Genomic DNA, 13193 nt, shown 5'->3' with positions numbered 1-13193 from the left:
ATCCAGAGAAGGAACTGTGGAGTCTGAATGCAGATGGAAGCATACTGTTTGTTTACTTTCTCTCTTTTTGTTTTGTTTCCTCTTTCTCATAGTTTCTCCCATTGGTTCTAATTCTTCTTTACAACATGACTAATGTGAAAATAGGTTTAATATGAATGTATATATTGAGCCTATATCAATTTACACACTGTCTTGGAGTGGGGGAAGGGAAAGATGGGGAGAAAATTTGGAACTCAAAATCTTATGGAAATGAATGTTGAAAACTAAAAATAAATACATTTCTTTAAAAAAAGAAAAAAAAAAGAGGGTTGCCTGGAGCACTGAAGGAGTCACATGATTTCCCCAGAGAGTCACACAGCCTGTATATGTCAGAGGCATCACTTGGATTCAGGCCTTCCATGGCCAGCTTTCTATTCACTATCCTGCCTCTCTTTTTGGAAATTTTAAAGTGTTTACATAAGAGCTTTATAGGTGATGCATAATAATAGTAGTAACATAGATAGTAATATGTATCATTACATATTATTATATACTATAGTGTTTTTGCTGTATATTATACAATACCATATTTCTTGTTATTTTGTAAAATCATATGGCATCCAGTTTGAGCATGGAATAGAATGGAAAGGAATTTATTTGTACTTGCCCCAAACTAGTCCTATGTAAGAATGTGATATCCTCAGTTATGGACACACTCAATCTCCCAGACAATTGACTACCTGTCTCCAAAATATCTTTTTCAGTGGATATTCTCTAATACTCATTCATCCCCCTTTTAACTAGCACCTGGTTAAAGGTCCTAGGTAGAAAGAGCAGGGAGAAGGCAAGACTGACAGTCCTGAATGAGGAAGGTTTTGAAGATAACTGGAAAGTTACTCTTACGTGGCTGAGATCTTTGCTTTATCCTAATTCCATTAAAATGGAATTCTTCTTTATATAGATATATGATGACAAATTCAATAAAGATGAGCCTGTAGATGAAGTGATTGTTGAATCAAAAGAAGCTACCAACACAAGTGAGAACAACACCAAAGGATTGGAAGACAGTTCCCAGGAAAAGGTCATTATTTCGGAAGCTGATGAGCAGTCTGAAGATCCCAAAAGAGCAGAAAAAAAGTAAGGTCTTTGTTTTTTTCCTAAATTTGTTCATTGTTTTGTGCTTCCTCCAATGTTTGAGGCCCCTTTTTCATCAGGAAATAAGAATAAGCTTCCTCATCCTCTTAAGAATCTTGTCAGGCAGGGAAACATATGCACAGGTAGAGGAAGGGATCAGTAGGGATTACAGCAGAAAAATGTACAGATTAAAATGCCATTTCTGTTGTCCACACTGAAATAAGCGGTAGTAACTCAGATTTTGCCTTGGGTTTTGTTTTTTTTTTTGATTGATATGTTCATTAAGCCTACAGTTTGATAACCAGTAGCCCAAGTCACTATGCCCTCTTCCTTACCGCTGGTGAGGACTGCTGCCACCCAGCTGTGCTGTGTACCTGGTGGATGCTTAGTAAAAGGTTGAACTAATACGTCTATAACAGGACTGGTTTGAAATAACTATTTTTGCTTCCACAGAGTCATAGATATAGAAAGAAACTCTGAGGCTTTGTTTTTAATTTAAACTTACCATCCCATAAGGATAGTAGTTGTCTTAACTTTTTCTTAATTTTTAGAAAAAGATATCTAGTCACATATTTTGTATTTCAACTACAAAGCCTTTATTAAGCACCTGTCTTCATTGGGAGTGTATGGGAGTGGGTTGCTAGGCATACATATTGAATTGGACAAGTATAGTCTTGAACTCAAAATGCATGCCACCTGAGCTTGAGGATCCTGACAAAGATGCAGATAGAAACCTGGCCATCCCTGCCTATCCTCTGTGACTCTTGCCCATGTCCTCCTGTAAATTATTCACAGGAAGTCTATTCAGTGCTCTGGGGGCCTTCTCTTATCTTCTTTACATCATGTGGATGTCAGCCATTATGTATGCTATCTGTTGGTTATCATGTCCTCACCATACGACTAGCGTCTCTTTCTTCTAATCAAATATTCCCCATCCCCTTGCCATTATTTCTTTTCTTTAAAAAAAAAATGTTGCTTCCTTTTTTCTTTCTTTCTTTCTTTTTTTTTGGCAAGGCAATTGGGGTAAAGTGACTTGCCCAGGGTCACACAGCTAGTGAGTATCATCATGTGTCTGAGGCTGGATTTGAACTCGGGTCCTCTTGACTCCAGGGCTGGTGCTCTAACTACTTTTTTCTTTCTTTTTCTTTTTTTTTTTTTTTTTTGGACATTGCTCCCTTCTCAGTGACTTCTCATCCTTTGTAACAAATGTGTATGGTTGATTCTGAACCTCTGCACTCTCTGCTGAGAACAGGGAGGTACTTCATCCATTTTGATCGATTTCTGAAGTCTTTCAAAGTTGTTTTCCATTATATCAGGGTTTCTTATCTTTTATAGGTTGTGAACCTGATTTGGCAGTTTGGTGAAACCTATGGATTTTTTTTCTCAATGTTTTTTAATAATTTGAAGGAAATGCAAAATTTCTGTTAGAAGTTATTGAAAATAGAGATGTAACATTTTTCTCATCCAAGTTCATGAACCTTCTGCTTTATAGTTTGTGGTCATTATGTAAACAAAGTGAATGCAAAATATGATGAAAGAATTTTCATCTATAATGTATAGTTACTACACTTAGGATGTTACCTTTCTCTTTATTTCTGCAGTATTTCATACAAATCTTCCTAAATTTCTCTGCTTATTTCTCCTTATTTCTGCAATATTTCATACAAATCTTTCCAAATTTCTCTGAATTTTTCATTTGTTATGTACATTAATATTCCGTTACTTTTGTATACAACAATTTGTGCAGCCATCTACCTATCAGTGGGTACCTATGTTGTATTTTTTGGCCTGGCACATAACAAAGTTTCTTTTTGATTGATTGACTATTACAGAAAGTGCTACTATAAATATTTTTGCATATTTGGTAAGTTTCCCTTTATTAGTGACTTCCTTGCAGCATAAAGCCATAAGTGGTATTGCTGGAACAAAGAGATGTACAATTTAGTGACATTTTGGGTGTAATTCTAGATTTTCCTGAATAGTTAGACTGTTTCACAGATTCACCAACAGTGCCTGTTTTTCCATAGCCCTTTTCTAGATTTATAATTTTTGTCATTCGCATCTTTACCAATTTGATCAAGGTTTGAGATACTACCTCAGGGTTATTTTTATTTGCATTTCTCTTGTTAATAATTATTTAGAGAAATCTTTTGATAGCTTCATTTGAAAACTTCCTTTTGCCACTTTTCTATTGGGGAATAGCATTCTATTAAATGTTTGCATTAATTTCATACACACACACGTGTGTGTGTGTGTGTGTGTATACATATATATATATGTATATGTATGTATTTGGTTAGATCTTTATCACAGATCTTTCCCCAGGCTTATGTTACTTTTATATCATTTACTTAGCTTTTCTTGCATAACTTCTTGTTTGTAATGTGTTTGTAGCCTGCTCCACCTCTCCATGTGCCTTTCTGTTGTCATTCTATTCAACATATATAACCATCTTCAAGAGTCATATGCAACTTATGTACCATTAGTACAAGTTTCTTATCTAAAGTCTATGGAGACTAACATTTTAGGGATTACCTTTAAGAGTTTATATACTTTTCCTTTTAAAAATAAACTACATGCTAAGTAAAGGTAACATCCAAAGTCTAGTAACTATATATTATAGATGAAAATTCTTTCATCATATTTTGCCATTCACTTTGTTTTCTAAAATTAAATTTATTTTTTCAATGAACTAAAATCTATTTTATCTTCTACTTTTCCTTCTCGCGTGGGAAAAAGAAAAAAAAACATCAAACCAAATATTCATAGTCAAGGAAAACATTCTTGCATGGACTTATGTGCAAAGATTATAAATTTCATTTTGTAGCCTAAGTCTATCACCACTTTATCAGGAAGTGGGTAGCATGCTTCATCACAAGTCCTGTGCAAACAGATGTCATACACATGGCCTGCAACACTACCTAGTGAGGACTAAGCCAAATTAAAACATGATTGGGAAATATTTAGCAAAATAACTAAATTCAATAGAATGTAGATAATATTAATATGTGGTATTCTAAGTCAGCATCCAGCTCCTGGGGATCTTTAAGTACCGTTTAGTGGTCTGTGTTTCTGTTTGAGTTTGACACCACTGCTGTGTAATCTTGGTTAGTCAGTGTATTGATCGGAGTTCTTAAGGCTGTCATAGTTGTTTTTCTTTATAATGTTGTCACTGTATAAATTGTTTTCCTGCTTCTGCTTACTTCACTCTGAATCAGGCCTTTAAGACTTCCCAGTTTACTCCGAATCAGTCCCTTTCAACATTTCCTACATTGCCATTCACTTTCTATGATGTAAGGGCTGAAACTGCTATCCTAATGTAGACTTGACATCTTGCCATAGGTAGAATCAAACAGTAGTGAGTTGTTTCCATAAATCAAAGTCTTCTCAAATCTTTATGACCATTTTCTTAGGTAAATGAGGCAATTCAGTTTATTCAGCAAGCATTTATTAAGCACTTGTTCTGTGCTGGGCTCTCTGCTGGGCACTGGGGTGCAAGAAAATCAAGCCCTGCCCACAGGAAGCTTACATTATACCGGGCATTTAAAGATAAGAAACAATGAAATGACTCCAGAAGAGAGAGTGCGTAACTCAATTAAAGGAGTGTTCATGAGTTGGAAGTACAATAGACGGGACCTAGTGGGCATTGGTAGGTAATTTTTTGTTCAAGAGTTGAATATGGGTGAGACAGACAAAAGGGACAGGGCTTTTTGAAGGGCGAGAGTTGCAGAGACCAATGTGAGTAAAAAAAGTCCTAGAAAATATTGGGGATTTGCTTTCTGAATGATTTTAAGTTTCTATTTTTATTTGTTTACTCAGTAATGTAACACTGAGTAAATCTCAAAAAAGCTTACCTTTGTTTTAAAATGGCTATATATAAATATATGTGCATATATATATTTTTTATCTACTGACATTTGTGATTGATTAGAGGTTTAATTAAACAACCTTTTAAAAACCTTTTAAATGCTTCACATTCCTTGATAATTATGATAGCAATGAAAATGTACCCAGTTTGAGTCAAATACACTAAATATTTCAATTCTCTTTTCAGTATTCCAAAACCCAAAGGAAAGAAAGCCAAGGATTTGAAAAAATCTGCCAAAACATCTGATGAACAACAAGTAGTGGTAGGTAGAAGCTGTTAAATCTTCTTGGTGTAGAGATTGATGTTCTGGCAGTGTTTATTTTCCCCGTGAGTCTAAATGTTATCCGAGTAACCCTGAGGTTGCAGAGGAGGGAAAAGGGGCCCTTCTTCACTGGGTGCTAGCTAACTGTTAGGATAGGCTCGGTGCTCTGGGGCCTGGCGTTTAAACATGCACCAACGGCGTGCTTCTCTTTACCAAGCTGGATGTGAAGTACTTGTGGTGTGTGCTTATGATAGGACAGCTGTTCTTCATGGCTTGTGGTTTAAATCACCTTGAAAACTTAAAGACCTTGGTTAAAAAAAAATATCATCCAAGCAGCACTATTCTGAATTTTCCTGAGGTTTAAATGTTTCTCTTCCCTATGTGGGTGTAAGTTTTACATGCCTGTGGGGCTTTGAAATGTGTTGGAGAAGGATGCATCCTGCATCCTCCGGAAATATCATCTGAGTTGAGTCTGAGTGTGTCAGAAACTAATCCACTTTGAACTAGTCTTAACACGAAATACAGAAAATGTTACCAGGTGGTAATATCTGCTTTTATTTCCACTTCTTTCTCTCCTTTTAGAGTGACGTTCCTATCCGATGTACAACCTGCCATAGTGAATTTTCTTCTCGGAATAAGCTGTTTGATCACCTGAAGACCACAGGCCATGCGAGAGCCCCTTCCACATCCTCTCTAAGTAGTGCAGCCAGTGCCCGGAGCAAGAAAGAAAAACGTAAAAACCGATAGGCCTTCAGCAGACAGTTTTACTCTTTGATTATCGCTAGAATTCAAAACCAAAACCTGGACTGAGAATGTTCTAAGGAATTATTAAAATGTAACACATCTGTGGAATCTGCAATTTCTTGCAGTGTGGATGAGTATTTTTATCTTGTATAAACATTTTTGTTTAATATATTTTTTTTAAACATTTCAGTGACTGATTTACACTTTTGCTGTCACAATTGAATGGAAATTCTCAAACGGGTGAAATACTCTAACGCTCATCTTCTTGATTTATTTCTGGTTCATGTGGGTCAGAAATGTACAGAGGGGAAATAAATTATTTTAACACATAGTCTTTTCCTGTTCTGTTTTCTAATTTTACCTTTAAGCAGCTCAGTCATCTTTATCCTGGTTTGTTTTAAGTTATGTTTCACAGCTGGAATAAGGAGAGCTTTGGGGCAAGTAGGAGGCTTGGGGGAGGGGGCTCTTGTCCTTTTTCTTTCTAATAGCATGATGCCTATTATGATTTTAAAATTAATTTTTGAAGTATTGGTCAAGGACATGGGTAAATAGGAAAGAGAGATGATTGAAAACCAGTGGCAGTGCTCAAGGTTAGTAGAAAGAACTCTTTAAAATATAGTTCTATTCCAGCTTGGTGTTTTAGTAGCAATATGAAAAATGGGCATACTCCTTAATTTTTCAGATCTGAAATTTGAAATAAGGTAGCTGAATAGAAGTGTATTTATATTACACTTTATCCTTGGGCACAGTGACAGTCATAAAATAGGATGGAGCAAGTAGCAGATGGTTCAGAATTTATTATGTAAAGCGACTTTTTAGCAAGGACGTTTTCTACATTACATATTTTTTAAACTGTCAGCTAGATTCTGGAGATGATAAATCAGACTTTTTATAATAAGACAAATTTTTCTGGACTTACAGTCAGTATCAGAGTAATTTTATTGAGTTAAGTTTTTGGGATTTACATGAGAATGATGTTCTTGTTAACTTCTAAAAAATAGGATAGAAAATAAGGAATAGAAAGGAAAAGAGAAGCAATAGGATGCCAGAAACAAGGATGGTTATTATAACTAGATGTTATCAGGTCTTTAAAAATGTGCTGGTCAGTGACAAGTCACAGTTTGAATAAAACAAATGATTTGTAGTCAGGCCTTAAACATATCTTAAAATACGTTCCCCAGAAATCCAAATTTTGTGGTGGGGGTTGAAGGGCCGACAGGATATACTTGGACGGTCTAAACCTTCAGTAAACATGCGTAACACAGTTATCCTCAGAGAATTAGTTGCTAAAACTACATTGACCACAGTGGCTATTCTCTGGAACCCTTAAAGGGTTTTTTTTTGATATGTTATAATGAATCTGACGTTTATTTCAGAGTATATTTTCTAGCTTCAAAATCGGTAATATTTTAAATTTCTATTTAGGGCTGTTTACTCCTTATTTTGCGTTGCCTCTCTCTTTTTCTTTAAAAGAAATATTTCTTTGAAACTTTTTGTTTTTACATTGAGCTAACTAGGTGACAGTGGGAAATCAGAAAAGCCTGAATTAGAATTTTGCCTCAGACACTTATTAGCTGTTGACCCTGGTCAAATCATTTAACCTGATCAAGTCAGTTTCTTCATCTGTAAAATAAAGAAAATAATCTTTAGGCTTATTGTGAGAGTCAAATTAGATAGTATGTGTAAAATGCTAGAGTGCTATATAAATGCTAGCTATTATTATGTCACCCTAGTTTCTAAATACACCTTTACTCTTTTCTCTACTCAGGAAGCCATTCCTTGTAACAGAATATAAAAGGAAGGGGGAAAGATTAGTTCTATAAAACTAACCAAAACATCAACTGTATCTAATGGTATAAAAGATGTTATACCTCCATCCATCATTCCTCACCTCTGGGAAGGAGGGAAGGAGGTGCAGTTTCTATATCTGGGGCCTACCTTGGTCATTCTAATCGATTATACAGAGTTTGTTGTGTTGTTGTGTCTGTTGTCATTGTGTGTAGTGTTTCACTGACTGTTTACTTATAAATTGGTTCATGTAAGTCCTCCTGTACTTCTCTGAATTCTTTAGATTCATTGCTTCTTAATGTATAGTAATATTCCATAACATTCACGTGACACAACTTGTTTATCCATTAGTCAGTGCGCACCTACATTGTTTCTAAAAAGCTGCAACAAAAAATTCTGCTATGAATAATGCTTGTGTGTATATGGGAATTTTCTGTCTTTGACTCTTTGGGGTGTATACCCCATAGTGTAATATCTGAGCCAAAGGTATGGAACTTCCAGCTTTTTTCCTCTTTCACTGTCTTTTCTATGTCTTCTGATCCTAAAGATCCATTCTGTCAACTTTAACTCTTTGCCCTTGCCTTTTTCATTTTCCCTCTTCCAAATTCCTTACGCTGTTGAAAACTGACAAATTTAACTTTTTCAGCTCCTTTCTATCCTATTCCCTGTCCAAAGGAACTTCCAGCTCTCTGCTTTGAACTGATTAAATGATTAATGGAGTGTGGTGGTAGTGTTTTAGGGAGAGATTAGCCAGTGCTATAGTTCACTTTGATACCCAAAGTCACTTTGAAGGGCAGGTGACCACTTATTTCAAGAACCTGGCAAATGTCCTTTGTCCTACTCTGTTTTTGCTGGTACTGTGTTATTAGCAACAAAAATTCAACCATAATTTTAAAGACTCATGATAGATATATTAAATTTAAAGGACATTAAATACTTTTTAGTTAAAATCTTTTTAGGCCTTATACTTTGAGTTAGAACTGCTTTTAAGTTACAGGCATTTTCATTGCATTGAATCAAGTATTTTAAAATTGTTGAGGGGCAGCTAGGTGGCGCAGTGGGTAGAGCTACGCCCTTGGAATCAGGAGGACCTGAGTTCAAATCTGACCTCAGACACTTGACACTTACTAGTTGTGTGACCTTGGGCAAGTCACTTAACCCTGATTGCCTTACCAAAAAGCAAATAAAATAAAATAGTTGAGCAGCATAGAAACTTAAACATCTTTCATGATTCTCTCCAATATATTTGAAATTACCATATATGAAGTCTTCATCTTATTTACTGAATGAAATTGTTTTCTAATGTTTAAGCCAAGAAATGAAAAAGTAAATATATACTTTAATTTTTATTAGCATGCATTCACAACTTAATTTGGGGTCAATAGATGGGCTATGAGACCTAAGGACCTGGCCTTAGTAGGGAAGGAGTAATTCCATGACCTTACCATACTTCGTGAAATGAAGCCAAAGCTTCACTTTAATCATTTGAAGCACTCATGAGCTTTGCTCTGTTTCATGGTGAAGAGAGTGTCCTTCCCACTAGCCAACTGTTTTGCTCAGACCTATCCTTGGTTAGGAGGGGGTAATGTGAGGATAGTTAAGTGCAAAATCCTTTGAAATTGAAAAAGCATCCTAGCCCTTTTGATGATGGCATTGTCATCTTGGTAGGAAGGCATCATGTTAGCTGAGCTTACTGAAATCCTAGAAGATAAGATATTTTTCATGAGACACTTAGAATCATCAGGTCACAGACTTAGACCTGGAAGGGACCTTAGAGATCATCTTTTCTAATTCCTCATTTTACAGCTGAAGAAACAGCCTCAGAGAGATGGGGTGACTTGTCCAATGTCCCACAGGTTGGAAGTGGCGGAGCTGTGATTGAACCTGATTCCCCTTTCAGTTCACTCATTTTCAAGTTAGCTAGTGCCTCTAGTATACTTTTAAGCAATTTGCTCCTGAGACTGAAAAATCTTGCAGACTTTTAAAATATAATTTCTGAGCTATTAGCTTGTCACACAATACAGAAAGGAAGTTTTAAGAGGAGTTGCAACTTTGAAAATGAACCAGGAATTCTGAAGCTTTCCTGGTATACAAGGTCACTGTGGACTTTGCAGCTCAACCTTCCAACAGAAACATGAACATTCTCCTAGTTTTTATTTTAACCCTTATGCAGTCCTGCATATACCCTGTTTCTGCAGTCCAGATTTAGCATTATTAAATATAATAGTATTTTTTATTTTTAGATGCCAGCAGTTTCCTGTATTAGGGATGATAAAATGTTTTCATCCAACGTGATTAATATTTTAAATATTTTTATTAAGTAGACTTGAGCTTAGAAGGGAACTTAGAGACCGTCTAGGCCAAGTTTACAGTGGCGAAATGGAAATAACACTTGATATGCAATTAGAGGATCTAGGTTCAGATGTGGGATTTCCATTTTGGGCAAATCACTTCACCTCATTTCCGCCTAATACCCATCAAGTTGGTAAATATTAAAGAAAACAAAAATGACAATGTTAGAGGAACTGTGAAGAAAAAGGCACATTGACATGCAGCTGGTGGATCTGTGAATTGGTATCACCTTTCTGGAAAGCAATTTGGAATTGTACACAAAAGATGGACCCAACTAGTGCTGCCAGGATTAGAGAAAGAGAAAAAGGTCATTTATGTGCAAAAATATTTACACCATCTCTTTATGGTGGTTTAAAAAAACCCTGGAAACTAAAAGGATGCTCATCAATTGAGGAAGGGCTGAATAAATTGTATATAAATGTGCTGGAATATTTTTGTGCTGTAAGAAATGAGGAAAATAGGTGATTTCAAAGAGACATAGAAAGACTTATATGAGCTGATTCAGGGGGAGGTGAGCAGAACCAGAAGAACAATTCATATTATAATATTAAAATCATGAAAAGAAATAATTTTGAAGACATAAACTAATGAGGGAAATGAGTGGAACAATTTGTATAATAGTAACAACACTTAAAATGAACAATCCTGAAAACTGTAAGGACTGTGATCAATGCAATGACTAGAGGATTGATGATGGAGCATGCTGTCCACCTTCTGACAGAGGTAATGGATTTGGGATGCAGAATGAGACACATATTTTTAACATGGCCAGTCAAGGAATTTATTTTTCTCGACTATGTATGTTTGTTACAAAGAATTTGTTCTTCTTTTATCTTTTTTTCCTCGCAATGGAGTTGGAGGTGGGAGGGAGAGAAAATAGATTTGTTAATTAAAAAATAAAAAACAAAACCTCCCATCACCCTCTTCAAAAGAAATGAAGGTGTGGAAATAGATAAACTAAGATAGACTCCTCCCTGCTTGCAATCTAATCCTATGATCCCATAATTCTCATATCACAGGTGAGGAAGCTTGCCCAAGATCACACAGCTCCTTAGTGGTTACTGGACTCTGGCCTCAGGACTCCTCCAATCCATCGCTCTTTCTACCATGCTAGAGATTTTGCCTCATGAAAACATTTGCCACCGTTCTCCCTCAAGAAACAAACACCTCCTCAAAGGGATAGTGGTGGGAAAATATTATTCTTATCAATGGGTTAGAGTCTAATTTTCATTCCTAGTGTATTTTATAGCCCACCATAATATCCTCTAAGTGATAGACATATATAACAAGCATTTTCCTGCTTTTAAAAATCATTTTATTTCACTGTGTAGTTGGAATATTATTAGGATTAGGGCTACTGAAAAGAGAGTGATGTATAGAGCAACCAGTACCCTAAATGCGTATCATATTCTAGCAAAGAGAGACATCATTGCACAGTAGATAGAGAGCTGACCTCAAAGCTAGGAAGACTGAGTTCCAATTCTGCCTCTGATGTGTATTGGCTGTGTAATCTCAGGCAAATGACAACCATTCAGTACTCTATGGAACTTTAAGACTAAATTACAGAAAAAGTACTGACCTGTATTGGTAGAAAGGATTTTGTATACCAGGGAAATTGTAGATCTAGTCCTTATCCCTTTTTTTTTTCTTTTGGCTAGGCAATGGGGTTAAGTCACTTGCCCAGGGTCATACAGCTAGTGAGTGTTTTGTATCTGAGGCCGCATTTGAACTCACTTCCTCCTGAGTCCAGAGCCAGTGCACTATCCACAGCGCCACCTAGTTGCCCCATCCCTTTTCTATTAAAAAAAAAAGATAATAAAAAAATTCACAAAGGCCTTTCTAACTCAGATGAAACACAACACAACTCAAATGAAACACAAATTAAAAAGGCAAACTGATAAATATGCAACTTCAAAATTAACGTCCAAATAGCAATGGAATATAGCTTGAAAGTCAGGGATTTTAATGCTGTTAGAAAGTTTAATAGATTTACTACACACATGATTACCACCGTCCCCACCTCCCTCCCCCAAAAAAGTTAAAATCTTTCAGCTGTCACAGTATCTGACATCCTCCTATATTGAAATGCCCTTCATCCCTACCCTAATGGAAAAGGCTGGTGATTGCTTTTTGAATTAAAAATAATTTGAATGTCACCTAAAGGCTATGGAGGATGTGTCTAATAATTTTCAGAAATGGAAAAGGTCAAGATAACTCTGGGACTGAGGTAATAAGGTCCCCAGGTGGCTGAGCCCTCCAAATACCTGCCTTCTTGACTTCAAAATTTAGCAAGAAATAAAGTGTTCTCATCTGAAACTTCCCATCTTCCTCCTCACCCCTTGCCGCCATTTTGGAAGATTCAGTGGCATCACTGTGACCTCACAATCTATTTACTGCAGCCTGAGGTTTGTATGGAAAATAACAGTTGCCTTTTTACTCTGCTTTCCTGAACACTTGTGAGTTTAAAATGGAACACTAATCCTCAGAAGCCCTTTGGGCGTCATGACAGAAGAGCATCTGGGCTTCTGTGAAGTGGTTGAGAGAGACTGTCTCATTTTCTACCTACTCCCAAGCTACTTTGGGGCATGTTGGTCCAAATGCTTTTTAGTAGGCTGGCTTGTTTTTAGGATGCTTTCTCTTATTCAGCTTGAATTAATCTCTCTGGACCTCAGTTTCCTCATCTCTAAAATGAAAGACTCAGACTAAGTGATCTCTAAGGATCCTTCTTCATCTCTGGGCTTGTGACTCTATTGAGCCCTAATGTAAGAGAGACCATTATTTCCACTGAATCAGATGATACTTTTTGAGTCCTAAGAAGTCATATTCTTTAGTTGTTGGAATGAAATTATTGATTCAATCCACTTAAGATTTGTTTTGGAGCAAAAGTCTCCTCATTTCTCAGAAGTAAATGATGTCTTTTTCAACATACAATTCCACTAAATAATGTTTTGGGGTTTTAATTCAATTCAACAAAAATTTAAGTGTTCACTATGGAACTAGGCAGTGTGCTAAGTTCTGGGATGCAAAGAAAAAAATGTACTAATCCCTGACCTCAAAGAGCTTACA

The 13193-nt window shown here is 36.2% G+C and overlaps 1 protein-coding gene across 1 annotated transcript in view; it reads left to right on the top strand.

The window, feature by feature from the left end:
- Window positions 1-6318, top strand: part of DNAJC21 (DnaJ heat shock protein family (Hsp40) member C21) — a 32832-nt gene extending 26514 nt beyond the window's left edge. The window contains exons 10-12 of the mRNA XM_027846262.1: window positions 941-1116; window positions 5168-5243; window positions 5826-6318. Coding sequence (XP_027702063.1) covers window positions 941-1116; window positions 5168-5243; window positions 5826-5990 — 417 coding nt within the window. The 3' untranslated portion in view covers window positions 5991-6318. The remainder of the gene's footprint in view (window positions 1-940; window positions 1117-5167; window positions 5244-5825) is intronic.
- Window positions 6319-13193: the final 6875 nt, after the last annotated feature.

Source organism: Vombatus ursinus, unplaced genomic scaffold (genome assembly GCF_900497805.2).
Source record: "Vombatus ursinus unplaced genomic scaffold, bare-nosed wombat genome assembly UNPS02015106.1, whole genome shotgun sequence".
NCBI lineage: Eukaryota > Metazoa > Chordata > Mammalia > Diprotodontia > Vombatidae > Vombatus > Vombatus ursinus.
Note: the sequence above shows the minus strand (reverse complement) of the source record. Positions and strands in the feature narration are given on the sequence as shown.